Genomic DNA, 23,116 nt, shown 5'->3' on the forward strand with positions numbered 1-23,116 from the left:
AATCCCAAATTAACGCACCAAGTATATGGTAATACACTCAGAGTAGTGGAAATTGGAAAAGACCTGGGGAGGGGTGAGTTAATAGTGCGGTCAAATATGAATTTCGCTGATGGGGTTTTGTTGATGACATGCAGGAACTGTACTAGCAGGGATAAGGAGGACGCAATTATTCCTTTGTATAAAACCATATCTTGAGTACTGCATAAAGGGTTTGGTTGGAATAATGCAGCAGCAATCACAAAATCTTTACCTCAACCCATTTTAGGAAGGATGTGGGTCTGCTGCAACGGGTGCAGGAAAACGAGATTGGTGAGAGGAACAAAAGGGTGTTCCCAGAAAGAAAGGCTTCAGTTCTGTAAATTGTAGCATCTGGAGATATGCACCTGCGAGGTAATCTGATTCAGGTGTTTAAGGCTTTGAACGGATTGAACAAGCTCAATGATGATGGAAACCATTGTGTATAGCACAGTTGGTAGAATCGATGTCTTCCCCACAGCGAGTTGAAAAGACCTGAATTATAGTCCTGTCGATAACGGGAGGAATTTTTATGGGTCTTTTCACAATGGGGCTGGGTTAGTCGGTCTCGGGCGAGTGTACATGGCTTTTTTCCTCGGAAATTTTGGTTTTTCGTCCAGCATATAGCAAATCGACCACTGTACACACGGAGCAATGTGGTCTTATTCACTGATGCTCCTGAAATCCTAATAAAACAACAACAGCAACAATTAATGGGAATGTTCTTCTTGCTCACACTGCACACATGAGGGGGCATAAATTCAAGTTGATGATGGATGATTGCAGGATAGGTGTGCGGAAGTTTGCCTTTAGTCAGCGGGTGGTTGATTACTGCAATAAATTTTCATCTATTGTTGTAGAAGATGGTAGTTTGAATGAACTAAAAACTACTGGAGAGGATGATCAGGTGATATGGGAAGTTTTTTTTTAGCTAATTATTTATAAGCTTGCTTTCTTGCATAATTTGCAACTAGTAATACTAACAATAAATCGTTGAAAACTAATTTCCATGTACAGATTTTCCACGAAAAGATATTACCCGAATCTTCTGCGAAGAAAATTTGGTGGTGCTAACTCGTAGGGTCTTTTTGTATTCGAAATTTTATATTTTGAGCCGATAATTCTGCATATGCGCATCAAAAACTACTTATTGACAAATAAGTAGTTTTGATGCGCATCTCCTTTCCTGTACAGCATGTAGAGTATTTTTTTAGGAGCATTAGCGACTTACACCATATTGCGGGGTATATATATCATGGCTGTAAATTGCATATCTTCTGTGGTCGACTTGCTATTTTCTGGACTAAAAACCCAAGTTTCTGTGAGAAGAGACCATGCTACACTCTCCTGAGACCGACTAACTCTGCCACGCTGTGAAAAGGACCAATAAGAATTTCCTGCGTCATTGACGGCATTCGAACTGAGGTCGTTCTCACCTGGTGAGAGGAAGACGGTGATTATAGAACGGTATCTCATGGATACTGTGCTATCCATGAGAACATGTTTTGCTTCAGTTTGAGAAAAACACAACGATTTCAACCTGTCATTATTAACTTTTCATCACGAATGAATCAGTGTGATCAAAATGTTCTGAGATTGACTTAATATCTTGAAGTTTCTGCGTCATAACATGTTCGGTAACTGATCTATGTCTATATTTAGTAATGCATGAATCACTCGTTTATTTGCTTGTCACTCTGAATTAGCCTGCATTGGGAAGAAGTGTTTAACATATTTAATTGTATTTCATTAAAATGGTGATTTTAGTGAGCACGGAATGCATCAAATTTTGTTTTAAATTATGAAAAATTGGAACAGATACCCAAATTTTCTCTCTCTCTCTCTCTCGCTGGTTGCCTTTCAGCTTTAAAAAAGCTTTAAAACCATTATTCAGATTATTCAATCAATTATTCAATTTTTTTTTCGTGATTTCATCGAGAGTGATCGACCTTTAACTATTCGTGAATTTCTTAGTGAAATTGATATTTCTTATGGGATATACCAATTTTAACACAAGATATGGGAATTCGGCTCCTTTCAGCCACGTCTGTCTTGCACCCGTATTGATGATCAGAGAGAGAGAGAGAGAGAGAGAGAGAGAGAGAGAGAGAGAGAGAGAGAGAGAGAGAGAGAGAGAGAGTGGCGAGTTCTTGTATGTCAGGGTCTTCCCCAACGTACTGCTGCTGATCCACACTTTGCTTCTTCCATGACTACTGTGAAGAATCGTAGGTGGGCAACGTCTGGCCTCAGCAGAGGCCTGGCGGCTAAATGGCCAGAAGAACAACGGTACACAACATTACTCATGTACATTATCCATACACTTTTAAATCTCTGGCCTTTACAGTGTACTGTATCACACGACAATGTAAACTACGCGGAGATGGGGGAAACCCCTGGTGCCGTTTGACCCCAAACACACTTTACACTTTACACTAGGTCTATGGCCGTGGCCCACAAAAAATGACCCAATCTTTTGAATGGAAGACTCTCAATTCTACAAGCTCTTCTTCCCATAATAAAAGCAAAACAATCTAGTTAAAATATGACGATCGTGCTTATCCTGTTTATTGACTCACGGAGCGTTGTTCATTATGAATTTCTCTAGCATGATCAAACATGGAACCAGAAATACTGAAGAATAGTTCTATGGCGATGGTGCGATGGTATCTGGAGAACAAGCCGGAGAAGTGTACTTCAGGGAATTGACGCTTGCATCATATCTGCCCTGCACACTCGTTACTTCCCAGTCAAGAATTTCTTGCAAAGCCTTCCATCACTATGGTCCTGCATATCCCCATACTTATCGGATTTAGTTCCTTGTGATTGATTTTTTTTACATGATTAAATCCCTCTTGAAAGGTCATATATTTGCAGCAACTGAGAAAATCATCCAGTATGCTATACAATTATTAGTAGTACCAAAAGAAGCTAAACAGGCATGCTTCCAAAAGTTCCAAAACTTTGGAATCGGTACATACGGTATCAAGAAGACTACTTCGACGGATATCAATTCGAACAGAAGTATCTTCACCAAGTCCTAAATATTAGTTCAATCCCTGAACTTTTTGATCATACTCAGTATATACAATTTTAAGCTTTCATTAATTTCAAGATGCAGTATTTTAAAATTCCTAGAGGCAAACTTTCAAATAATCATATAGTGGACGTAATGTTTTTGTCAAGCGGTTCCTGTGGTTCCCCATAAATCCTCTGTGATATATGCACAACATTACAAGGCCAGTCAGTGTGAGTTATGTGTGAGTAGTGTGTTGTTTGACTGGCCTTTTAGTTACTGGGAGGCTCGATCACCATGGAAGGAGCCTTTCAGCATCCGTCCACCGGCACGAGGAGCCGGGCCAGGAAGGTAGAAGGAATGCCTGACGGGCTCTCTCCCCACTTGCAAAGCAAGAGAGGAGAGAGACCAAGTTAGAGGAACGAAGCGAGTTTGATAGAAAAGATAAGAAAAGGGGAAGGAATCAAGGGTAGGCAGAGCGGAAGACTACCCCCAGCAGAGGGCCAAACGGCCAGGTGAACCCACGCCTGTCAGTTGACAATCGTCAGAAGGAACCTTCGATGAGTACTCATCGATGGTGGTTAAAATCCCATCTAGGGGAGTGTCCCAGGCCAGCAAAAGAGCCCGGAAGCATCTAATTCCACATCGATGGAGAGGCGGCGTCAGCAAAGGAACTTCAAGGAGAACAGGTGAAGGCAGGAATCCCCTTGGTTTATTCCCTGCAGAGAGAAGTGTCGGCGTCGGCAAGAATCTCTGGTGGAAGCTTTGTCAAGAGAAGTTGAGAATCACCCAATGAAGTCTTCTAGGAGCAGCAGAGAACATGTTGGAGCATTACAGGAGAAGATGAAGTTACTGTGGATGGACAAGGAAAAATTAGAGGCTGCTCTCCAGTGGCCACATAATAGAACTTGGTGATGTGATTGCAATAGTGCATACCGTGGAGCACAGAATCATTGGGGAAACGAATAATCATATCTATATTTTTTTCAGCGTCTTTTTAGGTATACTTTCGGCGATGGTAATAGCAGGGACGGCAGTTACCGTGATCAATAAATGTCGCCAGGGATCCACTCGAGAAGAGAGCGCAGATGAGGAGAAAGGCGAATACGTGAAAAATTCATCATTTTCAGGTAAGAATAAAATTTCGTGTTAATGGAGCATATGACATATGTATATATGACATATATTCTTCAAGATTGCATGTTTGCATGATGATATGAAAGGATGTTGCTGTACAATTCACAATTCGGGAGTCTTCATCAGGCGTCACCCGCCAGAATTGAAAGAAATAACAGCAACATCGTGTCTCTGTTTCTGATGTAAATGAAGAAGATGGCTGGGTTGTGAGTTGTACAGCAACATCTCTTCATGATTTTTTTTCAGTCTTTATCTCTTTCTCCTTCCTTCTTTTCTGTTTTCATCTCTCTCTCTCTCATTTTTATTATTTACTTATTATCATCTTTGTATTGTTAAGGTTTAGCATCAGCTGACTTAGACTGCATTAACTTACTTTATTATTTACCTTCTCATTTTCTTACTTCATTTTCTTCTTTAATTATATTTCAAATTATCTGCAGCTGTTCTAGAGCGCTTCACTATGCAAATTAGCAAAATAGTTTATAACGAAGTTCTTAGGCGATCATATTGCTAACATTATTTTCATTCGAAATATTGCAGGTGAGTTCTATTCGAAGAAAGCAGAGGAATCTGGCACAACACAGGAATCAGGTTGCAAAGGTATTAATTGGTCGTCTTTTATTAAATCGAACCGTTTCTTTTCAATAATTAACTTTCTCTTGATTGGTCTTTTATGGCCTTTGTTAAAAGATTGACATGCTTGCTAATGAGATGCAAAGAACAATCACGCAAAACCACATCAGGTTCCAGCGCTGTAGGAACAGCCAATATTTTTTTCTGAAGAAAAGCAAATTAGACAATGCTGGCAGGAAGTTGCACTTCAGGCGCATTCCAGTTTCTAATTGAATTTTCATTTTTTTATGAACTTCCCAAACACGAAACGAAGGTATTAGAACATGTAGTATAGTACTTAATACCATGCGTGGCTTGAAGGATCAGAAGACAGAAAATGCTTGTTAACATTACACTTCAATTTCTGCAGATTATAATCTCGTATACTTAAAATGAGCTACAGCCATTCCAAAGTACACTGCCCTACCATTAATACCCGGACACCCCTCATGGATGGAGAAACAAGTCCTCTGTGTGCAACACGTCACCGAACCTGCTATAAATATGCACGCTGGGCTTCGAACAGACAATTGCAAAAGTGGGCATGCAAGATGGCACGGTCAACAGAATTAGACTTCCAACGTGGAAGGATGGTAGGATGCCACATAAGCAAGCGTTCTGTACGAGACATCGCAGTCACTCTGGGAATCTCTAGGTCAACGGTTAGTGACGTCATATGCAAATGAAGAGGAACGGGACTGAATCTCCCAAAACGGCCTAGTAAATTCTGCGAAGTACTGTACGTGCAAATCGTAATTTGCCATTGTCCCAAGTCACACAAATCTTCTGTGAGAGTATTGGAACTAATGTCAGCACTAGTACAATATAAAGGACACTCCATGATAAGGGTTACAATGGTGGTGCAGCTGATCACAAGCCATTGATCCTCAATAAATGCTAGACGTAGATTAACATCGTGTAAGGACCACGAATCCTGGACTGCAGAGCAGTAGAAAACAGTCCTATGGACAGATGAGTCGATTCGCATTCCAACAGTCTGATGGCCGTTCCTGGGTGTGGCGAATGCCAGGGGAAGTTTCGTCCTGATTATATCCTCCCAACAATGAAGTTTCGTGGAGGCAGTGTCATGGTATGGGACTGCTTTTCATGGTTTGGCTTGGGCACATTAGTCGTTATCGACAAAACCATGAATGCTGTGTAATTTCTTTATTAACAAAAACAACAAGCGGCCCCTAGCCAGAAACTGGTAAATCCGCTATATACATACATACATACATATTATATTATATACAATGATATACATAGAATCATGTTAATTACAATGTCATAAGTGAATGAACATGTAACATGTCCACACAGCAAATCACATCACACAACTAATCAGAAGTATAAATTGTGGCACAAGAACCACAAGACAGAGCAGTCTTTTTTTATCCTAGGAAGAACGAAAACCGCACCCACTGGAGGTAGTTCTATACCAGTGGGTGCTAGCTAATCCCGTACCCACTGGAGGTAGTGCTATACCAGTGGGTTCTAGCTAATCCCGTTCCCATAGCTGCCAAAACTGGGTACCAGCTATAAAAAAAAGAAAAAAAAAAGAAAGTAGATGTCAGGTGATATCAGTTTTAAGAGATATCGATAGACATTGCAGGTGTTGGGTTGGTTCCTTGTTGTTGATATGTTGATAGACTTGAGAAGAGTTGCTTTCTTTTGGTGAAAACAGCAGAGCAGAATTGTTGTAGAGCTGAGAACGATTGAGAATTTTCAGTCAGTGCCACTTCATTTCCTTCAGAGAAGTTTCTGACAGCAGCTTGTAGTGTAGATCTGTCGTCGTGGTACAGGTCGCAGCGAAAACAGAATGTGCGTCCAGGTTTTCTCCACACCACACAAGCAGAGATTGGTGTCAGACAAGCCAAATTGAAATAGTTTGGAGTTTATGGAGCCGTGCCCAGTAAGTATATACGATGTTGTTAGGCGGGAAGAAAACCATTGGCGGACGTTCTTGTTGAGAGGAAAGGTAACTGCAGGAACAAAAGAGCGGGTGACTTGACCAGCAGTACTGGAATCCCATCGTGATTGCCACGCACTGAAAAGTTCATTTCAGATTCTCCGTTTCTCTTCTTTGATATTAGCAGTTAGGTTGCATGAGATGCTGAGAATCTCGCCAGGAACTCTCTGCTTTAGACGATAGCATAGTCCTTTGAAGATGGCAAGCAGGTCTAGTGGTAAAAGACTCCAGCAAGGACCTGCAGGGCAGCAGAGGACACTGTCCTGCAGGCCCGGAGCATGGCAAGCAGCATAATCCGTTGAATGGAGATAAGCTTGGAACGGAGTTTAACATTAACGGCTCAATGAAACCAGACTTCCGAAGCATATGTTGTTATTGGTACGAATACTGCTGTTTAATATACAGGGTGTTTCAGTTAAACGTTTCAGAACTTCTAAGAGGGGTAGGATACATCCTGACAACTCGAAATCATATAGCAATGTGGGGTCGGAAATGCTTTCCTGAAGCGGTGTTGTACACAGAAGCACCATAAAAAGAAAAAGAGACCGTAAGTGAGAAATCGTTTTAATAATACATGAAAAGAAGCAAAAGGTACATGGATTAAAGTAAGTGTTCGAAGTTTCTTCAACCTCGTATTGCTTTCGCACAGTGGTACCTTGGAAAATGTGCTACAAATCCCCTTTTTCCTGCTGAAGTGTTGTTTTTCGATGAGGCATCCTTCACAAGGGAAGGAATTTTCAACACGCATAACGACCATATCTGGGCGGTCGAGAACCCGCATGCAATACGACGTCGTGCAGCACAGATTCGATTTTCGGTCAATGTATGGGCCGGTATTATGGGAGATCACCTCATCGGACCTTACCTGTTACCGTGTCGTCTAACCGAACCTATCTACTTGATCTTTCTGCAGCAAGTATTGCCACAACTTTTGAGAGATGAACAGACAATGTGGTTCCAACACGATGGAGCCCCTGCCCATTATAGCGGAGATGTTCGTAACTACCTGGATGTCACATTTGGTCAACAGTGGATCGGACGTGGTGGTCCCGTGCGTTGGCCTGCTCAGTCACCCGACCTATCATGTCTTGATTTTTATTTCTGGGGTCATATGAAATCGCTAGTTTATGACACCCCTGTTGACAATGCTGAGGAGCTGGTTGCAAGAATCGCAGTAGCTGCCGAAGAAATTCGCCTGGAGTATTCTAGAATGTTCGGATGTCCATGCGTCGGAGATGTGAGGCGTGCATTGTAGCCCGTGGAAGAAACTTCGAACACTTACTTTAATCCATGTACCTTTTGCTTCTTTTCATGTATTATTAAAACGATTTCTCACTTACGGTCTCTTTTCTTTATGGTGCTTCTGTGTACAACACCGCTTCAGGAAAGCATTTCCGACCCCACATTGCTATATGATTTCGAGTTGTCAGGATGTACCCTACCCCTCTTAGAAGTTCTGAAACGTTTAACTGAAACACCCTGTAGTAAGAGAGTCTTATTTAGTCCCCAGTCCGATTTGGAAATGCAGATAATTGCTGCAGTGAACTTCTTAATATTCGAAGCGAGGTTAATATGAGAGGAGAAGGTTAACCTGTCATCTAAAATTACGCCAAGATGTTTTAATTCAGGAACAAAAGGGATTTGCTTTCCGTCTATCTTTATATTAGGAGGTCTTCTGTAATCTAACTTGCCCTTAAAAACCATCAGTTTTGTGTTTTTAGCAGATATTCGCAGTTTATTTATAGTTGACCACTTGATTAGCTCAGAGAGAGTTATATTGGCTGATTGTTCTAATTGAAGACGCGATTGACCTGGCATTAGAAGAACCAAATCATCGGCGTAGGCCAAGGCAAAGATATTGTCACGTTTTTGCATGAGCCAGCTGTCCAAAACTATTTTCCAAAGAGGGGTCAATACCAGGACAGCCTGGACAATTATGCACTTCCAACATTATGACAATACTTTGCGAAAGGCCCATACCTGTATCAGCACGACAACGCGCCATGCCATACTGCTCGGGTCGTAGCAGAGTGGTTTGAGGAGATGGGTGTGGAAAAGTTGGATGGGCCAGCCCAAATTGCTGATCTGAACCCTATCGAGCATCTTTGGAATATATTGGATCGTCGAGTACGTGCAAGATCGCCCAAAGATTAAGGCCGAACTAGTGGCTGCGTTAAAGGCCGAGTGGAGGAACATATCACCTGACATTTATAAGCTGATTGAGAGTATGCTGCGAAGATTGAAGCCGTCATAAAAGCAAAAGGTTTCAGCACAAAATATTAAATGACACAATAAAAGCTCTTTTTTTTTTTGTCTAAAGGCAGATGTCCGGATATTAATGGTAGGGCAGTGTATGTAGCAATATCCGAAGTCCATCCTGCTCACTCTCATGTATGTAAGAACTACAGTCCAACCGCACATTTTAGCAGTCCAGAAAAATCTTTAATAGAGATTTGTGAACTTATCTAGAAATCTGAGTGTCATCGAAGTACAATTCGCAAGAAATAAGGCAGGACAGTTCTGAAGGATTATATTAACTTCCAGAGATCAGTATTTAAGGAATTGGCGGTGGATATTCTGAAAGTTGAAGTTTTTTGTGCAGAACAAGATTTCTGAAACTGTGATAGAGTTTCAGAAATCTTGTTTCTGAAAGACTTCTGAAATTTGTGAAATGTAGTATGCTATCATTAGCAAAATTATGAACAGGATTTCCATTAAGTGAAAGATGGTTGGTAATATTCAAGAAGAAAAGATTGGCAGAAAGAACTAAATCTTGAGAAGCACCAACATTAATTTAAAATTTAGAAGACAAAATTCCATTTGCCTTTACTCGCATTACTGTTCAGAGAGAAAACTGGATATTCAATTGCTAAATTCAATTGGAAAGCCATAAGAAGGAAGATTGTTTGGTAGACCTTTATGCAACACGATCAAAAAAACAGGCAAGAGCAAGTGCTTATCAGAAGCTTTAGTTTCACCAAATTTTCAATCGAATTTGTCCAAAGGTGAGTAACACAAGGCAATATACCACCAGTGGATAGACATTGGCACAATCCATCATTGATCAGATGGTAGGTACCAAGATACTTTAAGTATTCACTGTTGAAAATTTTCTCTATTACCTTGGAGATAGTTAAGTGCAATGTGGCGGTAATGAGAAGAGAAGGATTTGTCGCCCTTTTTTAGGAACTGGCTAGATATGATAAAATTGTTTTCCATGATGAAGGAAAAACACCAGTTAAATAAGAAAGTGTTCTCACAAATAGTACAATGGTTATAATCACCTTCCTCTCCATACCGGGTGGAAAGTACCCTAGTTCGAATCACGTTAATTACGCGAGGGGCTTTTTTTCACTGCGCAGTTGAGTTAGTAGGTCTCAAACCAAAGACAGCAGAAACTCGGGTTTTTTGACGAACAAAACAGTAAATCGACCTAAGAATACACAAAATTTATGGACATAATAGAATGGGTTGATCGGATTATTCCTGGGTGACGCTAATATATTCAAGACAATGGCACAAGAAAGTAGAAAAAGGCAACACAAAACATGGGCAAGCTCAGGAGCACAAGTTTTGAAAACAGGTGGAGAAATACAATCAGGGTTTCTTGCAATAAAGATCGTTCAAATTCTTTGGATATCCTCCTTTCCGAAGATCACGGAAAGCTGAATGGAGGTCATTTTTTATGGTAGGAAATGACTTATCAAGATCCTTGATACAAGAGTTGCTAGTTTTGTACTCCTAACTGTTTAAAATTGACAACTGCTGCGAGCGTTGGTGTAGGCAGAAAATGAACCTGGAGCTTTGCAAGCAAGCCAGTTGCGATAAGCAACATTCTTATCTTGAACAGCCTTAGGGCATTTATTGGATAAACCAAAGTTTAGATAAAGGACCAGATTTTAAGGTGGAATAGTGTATAGTGTATAATGTTCCTTGTCAAACGGCACCAGGGTATTCCTAACTCAGTGGTAAACTCTGTGTCGTAGTAGAAATTCTGAAAATGCCAGAGCGATCAGAATCCAGATGAAGGGGTCTCCTACAGGACACATGGGTGTCTCAAGATTTTCTAAAGCAGAACTGAAGCAGTTAATGGGGAAACATTAAACTTTAATCAATATACCAATAAAAAATCCACATAATAGCCGCTCCCTTTGGCCGCCTCTTCAAAGATGCCTCTTGGGGAACACCATTGAATCGAGTAATTTTGTTATTTTCATGATTTATTCATTTGCATGCGCTTCCATGCACTAATGCTCGCCTTTTTTTAATAATCCTGTTTTATATTTAGTTCTGCTCTCCGTAAACGTTTTCAAGATTACATGTTTTAATATGTACCCTTCGATCTTTTCAGAGCAAGCACTTGATTATCTGGAATGCTTTTCGGCTGTTAAAAATTCTTCGAAAATCGTGGATGTGGCAAACACTGAACACTTGATTCGTTGTGTGTGCGGAATTCGTGTTCTCTCGATGGCATGGTTACTGTTGGGACAGACTTACATGTATGCAGGAAAATATTTCAGTAAGTAGCCGTTTTAAAACACTTTCTTTCTTTCTTTCTGTTGAGTTCGGAGTCTTTCTGAATTTATCTTCTCCTAAATTTTGGGAGTTTCTTTTTGGGAACGTTAGGGGTTAGGTACTACCTTTTGAAGCGTAACGCACAAAGTCCGCATTGATGCTGAATAGGAAGTGTGCGGTGGGAAGGAGTTAATGTCACTAAGTAAGTAAGCAACTTGTCCTTTATTTTTTTATGAAAACTCCAAGCACGAGAGGCATTAGAACTAGTACTTAGTACTGTGGATGGATTGAACGTTGAGAAGCTGAAAGAAGGTACTTGTTGACATCAGACTTGAATTTCAGTAGATTATAATTTTCGGGAAATACGTCTGAATGGAAGTTGTTCCAGAAAACGGAAGTTGAATGAATAAATAAAGAAAAATTGGTTCTGTGAATTTGAAGTTGGACAGTTAAGGGATGCTGACTGGTTTCAGCATGTGTTTCGACTTTTCAGGAAGAGAGAGCGGGAATTAAAGAAGCCAAGACCAGCAGCCATGGAAGTATCTGTAAAAAAGGCATGCAGCAGAGACAGAACATCTATGGACAGGGAGTGGAGAGGTTCTGCCAGAGATGGATCATTAATTAACCTCACTGCCCACTTTTGAATGGAGTCCGGAAGACTGAGAAGGGTTTGGGGGGCACCTCCCCAGACGTGGGAACAATATTCAATGGTAGGGAGGATTTGAGATTTGTACAGAGTGAACAGCTGTTTGGAAGAAAAGGACCGCCAAGAGCGAAAGAGAAGACCCACTTTTCTAAGTGAAGATGGAGGCAATATTTCTGATGTGCTTATGCCAAGAGAAATTAGAAGTCAGCAGTGTAGTCCCTAATAGAGATATGTGATCTTGTCTAGAAATCTAAATGTCATCGAAGATAAGCATAGGAGCAGAAGAATCCTTTTTGCGAGATATAAGACAAGACTGAGTTTTAGAAGGATTGAAATCAACTAGGTTATCTTTACCTGGAGATCAGCATTTAACGAATTCGTAGTGGATATTCGAGAAGTTGAAGCTGTTTATGCAGGACAAGGTTTCTCAAACTGTAAGGTGGAATACCATGTGCTATCACCAAGAAAATGTGGTGCACATCAAAAATCAAGTATAGACTCTATAAATAGCGATACAATCTGTCAAACGTCGCGATGCCTAGTCAAAAAGGTAGCGAATGTCATTGAACATTTAGACATGCTTATTGAACTTGTGCTGTGAGTTCACAGCGTGCTAAGAAATGAAGGTCATTGAGCGATCAATCACATCCGAAATGTGTTCGATAAGGACGACAGATCCGCAAAACGTGCAAGCAAGTCCACATGGCAGTTCGGAATATCAGAGCCGCATATGGGAGGGAAATGTGCCGCTAGAAAATAGCATTTGAGGTGAAGTGTAAAAGGGGCAGATGTACCTATCTTAGAACTGTTCCAGCATAATGTCTTTCCATCAGAGTGAACGACTATCTTAACTGATGGCTCTCCATATCATGTTTCGAAGTACTGGTGTGGTATGCCACTTGCTGATGCACGCTCAACTGTAATCTGAAATCAGTAAATCAATCCTCCCATAGAACATTGTCCCTACGTCCGGGAAACGCCCCCAAAACCACCCTAAGGCTTGACTCCATTCAAAAGAGGGCAGTAAGGTTAATTAATGATCTCCGTCTTACAAAGTCTCTTTACTCTCTCGCCTTTTCTATAGCCACCTCCATGGGCACTGTTCTTTTGAACTGGCATGTGTGTGTAATTCCTCCACTCTCTTTGAATCTAGTCCGAACTCGTGCTGCAACCAGTCAGCATCTTTTCACTGTCCAACTCCAAACTTACAGAACCAACTTTTTCTTTTCCTCTTCATACGTTCTTCTCGCTTCCGGAAAAATCTTTCTTCAGATGTATTTCCTAAAATAACGATCCTGTCCTGGCCTGTCTTCAGATACGCACACAGGCGTCACGGAGTCCCAAACCAAATCGTCATTAATCAATAAAGGCGACGCGATACCATTCCTGTACCCAATCAGCTCTCTCCTTGAATCTGCAGACCTTAACAATGAGGCTCAGGTGATGGTGTCAGAATAAGAGTAGGTATCAGACAGCGAGAATAGAGCACCGCTATTGGAGTTATCAATTAACCGTGCCCACTGAGACAGGTGGAGACAACGATGGTGTTACGATGTTGAAACTCTGGCGGATTCTGGCTGATCTGTTTCTCGTCGAGAGTGAGCAGATCCGATGTTCTTTTGATACTACCAAAGCCCTGGTGACGTATCTGCGTACCTTTATCCGCTGTTGTCAAAGCTTCCAACTATTTGGGTACCATAATCAACACTAATAGCGATTTTCCGTTGACCATCGAGCTTCTGAACAATGATTCTAACCCTTGTCAATGTCCTTCAGCTATTTATAGCGTTGCCTTACGCGTGCTAAAGGCATCGCACACTCCTTGACGGTCCTTCGCTCGCTACTTTGTTCGCCCCTTTAAGTTTACACACGTTTTATAGCATCATCAGATTCCTGCGCAACAGCGGTAACAGATACGTTATTGGAAATTCTACTGCGTCGATCTACTTCGACATGCCAATCGCTTACGTCCATATACGTCACAGTTACGCGTGCAAATTTTCAGGTAAATGCGTTCATCATTTCGAGGTGGAACAATTTAAAATCATCCTGTTTATTGCAACACGGAGTTCTGGAAAAAATGAGTCACAAGTTCTCTTAATGTTTGTTTAAATGTAACAATTTTATATAAATTGTCTTAGATCTTAGAGCTATTATAGGTGAATTGCTTACTGATGATTTTCGTTTTATGAAACTTAGCGAACCGTAATTGAAACTAGAACCATATTTCTTATTAAGAAATATGGTTTTAATATTACAGGGGATCTTAAGCTAAAACCAAAAGCCATCACTGAACTCCCTTCTAAGGAGGAAACTATCGTTATTGACATGCGTAATAGGCTGACTGATGTGTGGCGAAAGGATATTAATATTGGCTATTGCTCGACGGGTGGATGAAGAAATTCAAGAAGAAACAAATACCAAGGACATGCAGCGACCAGGAAGACTTTCTGTTGCAATGACAGACAGAAACGGTGAAAGTGTGGTTCTTGCCGTGTCACTGTCAGGAAGATTGGCCAACAAATGCACGGATTGTGAAAACGCAACTGTTTACGATTTCCGAATGTCAGAGAGCGTGCGCTAATTGGATTTCCCCATCACTCAAGAGTGGATGAGAAACTGAAAATTATGGAAACGTAAGGTACACGTGGGCGACGTCATTGATCAAATGCAATCAATGGCGATGACTATATCCACTGCTTATATGATTGATTTATTAACAAATCTTTATTTCTGTGCTATAATACGTTCCTTAGCGATCAATGGCTAGGAATGGTAAGAATGATTGCCGACAATTCTTTATTTTACTGTCCCTCTAAGATTTTTTACCAATGTTTATTTCAGGTAACCCTCTCGATATAGGCAACGTCATGCGCACGAGATTTATGGAATTAGTTATACAGTCCAACCAGGCTGTGGATTCTTTGTTTTTCTTGAGGTAAATTTATTTAAATTATATTTTTTTCCTTTGTTAAGCAAGCACACATAAGACAGGAGCGCACCCAAGGGGGGGGGGGGGGTTAGTTCCAGGCTTTACCATCTCCCACAAAGACAGGACAGCTGGTCTAATCCTCAGTTCCCAAAGAAATCTCCCCTCCTGGGTGCGCCTCTGTATTTAAACATGGCCCCAGGATGACGTTCTAATAAATTCACCTTTTAATTTCTAGTGGATTCCTACTGACTTATCGTTTTTTGAAGCAAGCTGAAATGGGGAATGGAGGAATCAGCTGGGCCACGTTTTATTTGTATCGGATATGGAGGTGCGTAGAACTTTAAAAAAATAAATAAGTGAGCAATCTTTATTGCAAATTGTAGACATTTTATAGCAGAGCTTATACAGTTAAGGGTAATAGTTTATATGGCAGTTTTAGCCCAATCCTTTTCCCCAAGGTGTGGAAAGACAGCAAATTTAAGCACTGTGCGTGCAGCGAGTTCCCCCAGAAAAAAGAACCTAATCAGATGCATTCTATACCACGTCAGACTGGGAATCAGTAGTGCTGTAATGCGCACTTTATAGCACCTTTAATATTCACGTTCCACAGCTTAAAATAGTGTTAAGTTATTTATTTAAGTACTGCATCACAGAAATTCCCATCTGCAATCTTTATAAACACTAACAAATCATATAACAAAATAACACGAGATAACGTCCTATTAAAAGTATTCAGACATGGCTTGGAAAACCAAGAATTTTATTAACAAATTTATACAGATTAAGCACAAGTTTGGTCCCAATAACAGCATAGTTCCACATGGAACACCCTTGACCGCAAATTTGCGTCCCCTCCTCCTTCGGTGCACTGGTCAATTCAGCTATGACAATGAGAGTATTGATTCGGCGTTCATTTCATTCCAAAGGTATTCGATCAGATTATGCCTGGATTCTGGGGTGGCCAGACGAATTGTTGAACCTCCTTCCTTTTCCCAGAAACCATGTTTTTACACCATGAGGCATAGAGCATTATCGTGCTGCACAGGGGGCCATTTTCATAGAATTGCCAGAGTGTGTAGCCAGCATTGCAGAACTGCCCAAATGTCAGTGTGCAGCTGAGAATCGAAGGATTTTGGCATTAAAATCTTGCACTATGGCCTTGTCCCTCCTCCAAACGTCCTTGGGAGTATTTTTTTTTTAATTTATTGTTTTATTTACGACCATGGCAACCAAACTATGGCAACTCCGCGTGTAATATGTGTAGCTACTGTATTGATAAAGGCCAATCAGTGTAGTGTAATATCAGGTTGTATTGTTCTTGTTGTGACTGGCCACTTAGCCTACCTGGCGACAACAAGCTGCCGCAAACTAGTTTCCATTCCTAGCAGGTGGAGCGGGGCAGAGATCTACTATCTAGTACCGACTGCACTTTACAAGCCCCTCAAAGGGGGCAATGCAATTACAAATTCGTGTAGTATTAACAAAGTCAATCCTGTGTTAAAAGTCAATATGACACAGAAATGATGGTCATGCAATCCAGTCATTCCAGAAGAAGCTTTCTGGGCAATTATGAGTCTATTCAGTTGGTTAAAACAGTCAATTCTGAGGAAAGTCCAGTCCAGTAGTATGCCGAGATAGTTCTTCCAAGCAAAAGGTCACAACAGCAGTGTGCAAAGTCTGCCTCTCCAGCTGCAAAATCAAATATGCCATTAAAGGATGCCCACTCCAGATAATCATTCGAAGTAGAACGCTCAGCGTTCACTTTGTGTACGTCCAGTTCATTCTCGCACGCAAAGCATAACACGGAGATCCACAAAATCACTCTGAATTTCACAAAATCTGCTACGCCGGTTGCAATGATTCAACAGAAATACAGAAGCAACCACTTCCCGCCGTAGCAGCCCAATCCGCCACCGGAACCCCCCTTAATTTCTCCTATTCGAGCCTTCTTGCCTGGTAGCAGTAGTCCTGCATCCACTTCGCATTTAGCATGACCCAGTGACCTCAGCCTTTAGAGGCTGTCACACCAAAAGGCGAACTCCGTGGTCAGAAGACGAGCTCCATGTCATCTGAGCCCTAATAAGATTGAGTAGCACAAGGGAATTCCTTGTGGGTCGATTTGGGTCACACTGCGGTGGTGACATTCCCCAGGAATTCTCCACATCAACATTCGACTATTTGATCTGAAGGGCTGTGTCAGGCAATTCTCCGCTCTGTAGATCCGGAAAAGGCCAAATATGACAGCATTTTCGTCTTAGTGGGTAGCACGATGGTAATCGCTGCACTCCCAACACTGGATGGAAAAGGTTCGCGGTTTGTTTCCCGTCAATAGTACGTGTAACTTTTATGGGATTTTTTCTCTCCCTGACTGAATTAGTTGGTCTCAGGCGAGGACCGCAAGGTTTCATCCCCTCTCCCAGTAATTCTGGTTTTTCGTCCAGCAAAACAGACAAACCACCAGAGAACACACGCAATTTATGGACGTAATACGTATTGGGGGTGAGGTTGTTCTTGGGTAACTCTAATATATGACTTTTTTTATGGTTGACTTTGCAACGTTGAATCATGTGGCTATTGCATAAAATACAAAAATAAGCCAACTGCTCTTGTAGTCTTGTGGTCATTTGTAAACGTAGAGATTTTTAGTTATTAAAGTGGACAACTTAACGGCTTAAAGTGGACTTTGCAATATTGCGATGCCCATTTTAAGCCTTTCGTAAAGTACTTCAAAATTTGTTTCTATTTTCTATCTGCAGGTTGTCGCCTCTGTATTTTATCGTGCTGGGATTTTACTCTACTTGTTACCAGGTCATGGGATCTGGTCCCTTCTGGAGAAAAGAGGGGGACTCACAGTGTGGTGTAATGTGGAAATGGAATGTATTTTATGTGAACAACTTTCTTGACCAGAAGAATTCGGTGAGTTGACATATTTCATATTATTCCTTAAGGCCGACTCGATGTATCGGCTGACCAGTCGCTTGTCCGTACTCCCACGTCCAAACACATCAGATGCTCAAAAAAAAAAAAAAAAAAAATAAAAATAAAAAAATAACAACGCTACGGGGTACTGAAAGTAGACTTTTCCAGGACGCCGTTTAACCACTAGCCAGCTCTGTTGCTCTTCCTACAACTAGTGAAAATTATTTATTGTAAACTTCTGATTTATGTGATCGTGCTGCAGTATAAAAGGAAATAACGGTTCATCCCCAAAACAAGAAGCTTCGATTTTTCATCCAGGCAAACAGAAAAATCGATCGCAGGATACACTCAGATGGGCGAAGGAATATCTACACTAAATGAACAACTTTAATGAATTAATTAATCAAATACCATGTTCATTATCATATTAACCAAATTTATGTCAAGTGGAAACATGTGGGCAATTTATCTATGTCTTTAACATTGTTGAAGACTCGGTTGTAGAGAGCTATTCAGTTTTCATCGAATTTCATGTTTGTTTTCCTCTGATTGCTCTTTGTATCGGCGTAGTCTCTTGCTAAGCTCAAAAATGCTCTGCTTCAGAGTATCTAAGTAGTCTCCTATTCGCTGATTTTTGGTCTAGTGTTGGCTGTGGATATTGTTCTCCCACTCCTGGCAACATCAGGTGGGTTAGTCTCGAATTGAAACAGTATGAGTTCTATTGGGACTGGTCCACCTTCTCGTGGAGTGGACAATGTACCCAGAATAATCTCGCCAGGTGATTGATGCTTCTGAGTAGCCAACAGGCCACAGTAACAAACAACAGTCCACACACACATAACATACGCAAACCAATATTGCTCACATATCTGGACCTTTGCTGTGGTACTGTTCTTCATAGAGATACGAGGCGGAATTGAACTGGCTTTCTAGGAGCTGCCCTTTACATACACACATATCCACATGCGGATATTGTTCTTGAGGATGCTCTTCACTTTTCCATCAGTTCCTTACTTCTGTTATCCCGTTGGCACTGGCTCAATTACTGCCACTGCCCTTCCTCACTCTCATTACCTCTTAGGTCTCCTGTTTTTCTGTAGACTTCTTTCCCAGGCTTCTGGTTCTTTGTTTTTTTTTCCTTTATTCTGCTGGTCTCCCGTTTCTCTTCCATTAATCCTAGTGTCTGCTATTGCAGCACAGTACACGGCTATGTGGATGGCCTCCAGTGTTGCACCGTTGTTGTGGAGGTAGTGTGGTATTATTTGCCAATTGAGGTGGTCTGTGACTTGCCACGTCACTATAGGGACTCTGCTTCGGTATGGAGTGAGTCTTTGTGTGGTCCATTCCCTCGAATTCGGTTAGAGCCTTCTTCCACTCTTCTTCTGATTTGGATATAATTACCTCGTCTGTTTCCACTTCGGCTGCTCTGGGTTGTAGTTCTCATACATACTCTTCACCCCCAGATCTGGTTCAGATGTGTACGTATTCTTTGTTCTTTGTAGTTGGTCGCTCACATCTCGCCTGATTTTTTCCAAGATTACAGGAAGTATCAGATTCTTCGTGACGACGGTTCTTCTGGTGTGCTATTCGCTGTTCCGTGACCTGAACAATCGTAAAACGCTCCTACCATTTGGCATGTAGTCTCGTCCTGTATTGTGATATCGGTCTGTAGCTTCGTAGAGACCGATACGTAGTTTCGTTACTCGGTAGTACGTTCTCATGATGAACGTATTCACTTCGATGCCTCATTTTATGCATGGTGCTTCTTCTCTACCTTGGGTGATCGCTAGTGCAATTGCGCTGGAAACACTTCCAGTTGGTTGGGCTGGGGGGTTTCGTCCTTTCCTTGTAGTAGCTGTACGGGAGAACCGTCACTTTTGCCACTGTTTACCTTGGGATGGAGCCGACTTTTAGAACGGATTCCTTTACCTAAGGCTCGAGCGCGAGTGACGTTATCGTTCGTTACACTCGATGCAGTATGTTCATTACTTCTCTTTATCATCATCCGACTATGGAGATAGACCTGTTCAGCTTCAACTTGCATTAGTTAGTTCTTGAGAGCAACACCAGATAGCGCCACCGTCTTCCTGAACTGTCACTTCGACCTTACGGGAGGGGAGGGTCGTTGAATCGACTTTCGCGATGTTTTCTCATTATCATTATTATGAGTTTTATTTATTTTTCATTAATTTCTCACTCCCGTATACCGGCTTGATGGACACGTGCTCGTTGCCGCCAAGGCAGACTAGAGCCCGGGTCATCAGCCTGGCATTCCAATGTCGTGACACTGGGCCATAACCGCTGAGTACCTCGATATCCTGAGTGACCAGGTTCATCCCACGGTGCAAACATTGTTTCCCACAAACGATGCCATGTTTTGAGATGATAATTCTCCAATACACATGTGTCCAATTTTAGCTTGAGGAGTATAAAGCTGGGATTAAGTATCTCCATGGTCTACACTTATTATTGAGCCACTGTGGGCATATTTGGAAAGGAGAGTGAGAAGCGGATTTCCACCACCCTCATCACTCAAGGAGCTTGAAATCTTCCTACATGAAGAATGGTCCTCTTAACACAGTTCAAGATTTATTTTAAATCTATTTCATAATAATCTAGAAGCTGTTTTAAAAGCAAACGGTGGCTCAACACCATATTACTATAGACTTGAAGCTCATATTACAGTTGTTTCGATTATTACGCGATAACTGTTGTCACAGGTGTTTCCATTATTTTGTCCATCCGCGTAGTTAAATACGGCTAAAGTAAAACAAGACAACCCCCTTCCTTAGTTCCCAGATAATATGACCGTGTGATTTTTTACGAGAATAACCGAATTGTTGAAACGGCTGTCTTCTCAAATCTGTCGATGAGTCTCGTGGTGCTGTGCCGAAATAGCCTTGGTTGTCCCAAACACTTTATAGTCCCATGCACACAAAATACTGCTACTTGGGACACAAATTTTAAGGAAATGTTGGTTTAATGTATGCATATTTTCCTTTTATGAAAAAATAAATCATTTGGAAACTTTTGGGAATGTAAGATGCATAAATCGAACCATGGAGTCTAACAAGTGAATTTTCTGACTCTTTTGGTGTTAATCCCACAGTTTTTGTTATCTTTCTTTATTTTAAATAGATTTTCTTCAGTTTTGATTACCACAATATCATTATGTAATTCGTAATTCAAATTAGTAACTATCATGGTATTTTATTCGATTTTCATGGGTTTCCCGATGTTCGCTTCTGTTGGATTCCCAAGTGCATGCCTTGGACGTGGTACCTGGCAGTGGACATGCAGTTGTACATCATCAGTCCCATCTTTCTCATAGCTCTGTTAAAGTAAGTGTTGAATTTGGCTAAATATCATCCATGATTTCATGATTCAGTCATTCATATCTATAAAAATTGACAGTGAGATGAGCAGATTCTGATTTAAATGTTTTTAAAAGTAAAAGGTAATTTTTCGTTTACTTTTTTGTTACAAGAAAGCCTCTGATTGGTGTGGTGCTCCTATTCGTGATGATAATAATCAATGTAATTATCAAGGTAGCATTGACGGTTTCGTTCAACATTCGTCCTATGCTGCCTGATGTTATTTTTGAAGATCCTCACAAATACGAAGCGTGGTAAGACTGCTCTTGACTTAAATTATCGGTGCATGCAAATAAGTGTTACAAGTTATTACGATCAACTTAAAATGCAAATTTCTATATTTAAGTTATTTTGATATTTTTAGGTATGAAAAGTACTCGGCAATTATACTCACAAAGCCATACACTCTCATTGGACCTTACCTTGTTGGAGCATTACTGGGTTATGTCTTGGTCAAAACAGGAGGAAAAAATTCTCTGAAGTTGGTGAGTACTGTTTACTTTTGATAAAATATGCCCCATAATCTTTATTAAGATGGCATATCCAAATAAAAATACTTGTCTGTACCGCAATATAAACATGAGAATGGGTGATGTTTTAAATTGAGCTTTGCAGTCTTATTTCATGATAGCAGATAAAAATAAAATTACCCGTATCAAAGTATTCTAGTATGTCTTCCCACAACTTTCCAGAGCCAAAAGGGCGGTTGAAAAGTAACTAAAGTAATTTCAGACGGCTTTGTCTCCTTATCATTACCCTAATTATTAAGAAAATTAAAAGTTGTTTTGGAAAATAACATATATTTTTAGGCTTGCATATGGAAAACATTCGTGCCGCTGAAACCATAATTAATGTCAAAACTATCTTTATATCCAATTCTTTAGGGGGAACCCCATAGCAACCAGCTACCGGGACCGAGGGCTGCCCATTTGTTTTAATTTGGGGATCCTTTTCAATCGGGGGCCAAGGTACGCAGTACCCCTTGCATCTCTCCCCAATGATTAGCCCAACCTTATAAGTCACTGCATGTCCAAATTATTCAGTATAACCTTTTTAAACTAAGAACTCAATAAAAGTGGACAATCCATTTTAAGCTTTTGACTTTTCCCCTAAATATGGTATACCCATGGGTTTTGATGAGCCGAATTCAAATTTAGAATTAGATATTGCCTAGCATACACAGTTTAGAGAAGAATGCGGGTTACGCTTGTTGAAATTTTTGATGAAAATTTAACATATATTACAATAAATGCATAAAATACAGATTGTCAATCACGATCTAAAAATGCTGTATAGTCAATTCACAAGAGCAGTGTAAAAACACAGTACAGTCAATTTTTTTTTTCGTTCGCTTTTTCTTTTTTAATTATCAGGAGATTCTCTAATGATGGCAATAGAGAATGCAATAGTCCTGCAACAGACTTCCAACGTACTCATCTGGAAAACTATTCGGGAAGATCACCTTCCACCATAATCGGTTTATTCCATCCACACATGGGAACAGCGAATGGCAGTGATACACATACAACTCCGACTGATTGACCTGTCTGGGAGGTTGAATTTTATATATCCGTCTGACATGCAGGGAGCAGATTGGGGTAGAATAATCTAGAAAATGCCAAAAACTGCCCACTGAAGCAACTTCTAGAAAACTCCTGGTAAACTTCAATTGCGAAACGTCAACCAGCAGTGCAACTAATACGAACAGACAGACCAAATTCTAAGTACGTACAGTACGTGAAAATCTCTGTCTTGACTACACAGATTCTGTAGTCAAGACAGAGACAATTTGCAGAGATGGACCCAGGTCCTGGAGTCGCTACAAACAGCTACATGTATATACGCATACATAAATGTCCATGAGTGTGCATACATGCATTTCTTTTACTTTTGAATCTTGAGAGTTTTGTTGCGTTTTACAATTTTGTAAGAGTAGCTCCATTTTCTGCTGGAGTTTCTTACACAGGTTCGAATGATTGTAAAT

At 40.8% G+C, this 23,116-nt stretch overlaps 1 protein-coding gene across 1 annotated transcript in view; it reads left to right on the forward strand.

Moving 5' to 3' along the window:
- LOC150087632 (O-acyltransferase like protein-like) overlaps nt 1-23,116 on the forward strand; it is a 50,606-nt gene that overhangs the window by 13,771 nt on the left and 13,719 nt on the right. Inside the window, exons 5-13 of the mRNA XM_090369894.1 lie at nt 4,019-4,158; nt 4,706-4,765; nt 11,098-11,265; nt 14,752-14,845; nt 15,075-15,167; nt 17,596-17,755; nt 21,020-21,099; nt 21,246-21,386; nt 21,497-21,617. Coding sequence (XP_090226020.1) covers nt 4,019-4,158; nt 4,706-4,765; nt 11,098-11,265; nt 14,752-14,845; nt 15,075-15,167; nt 17,596-17,755; nt 21,020-21,099; nt 21,246-21,386; nt 21,497-21,617 — 1,057 coding nt within the window. The remainder of the gene's footprint in view (nt 1-4,018; nt 4,159-4,705; nt 4,766-11,097; nt 11,266-14,751; nt 14,846-15,074; nt 15,168-17,595; nt 17,756-21,019; nt 21,100-21,245; nt 21,387-21,496; nt 21,618-23,116) is intronic.

This window comes from Mastigoproctus giganteus, chromosome 3 (genome assembly GCF_048544385.1).
Source record: "Mastigoproctus giganteus isolate SK-2022 chromosome 3, ASM4854438v1, whole genome shotgun sequence".
NCBI lineage: Eukaryota > Metazoa > Arthropoda > Arachnida > Uropygi > Thelyphonidae > Mastigoproctus > Mastigoproctus giganteus.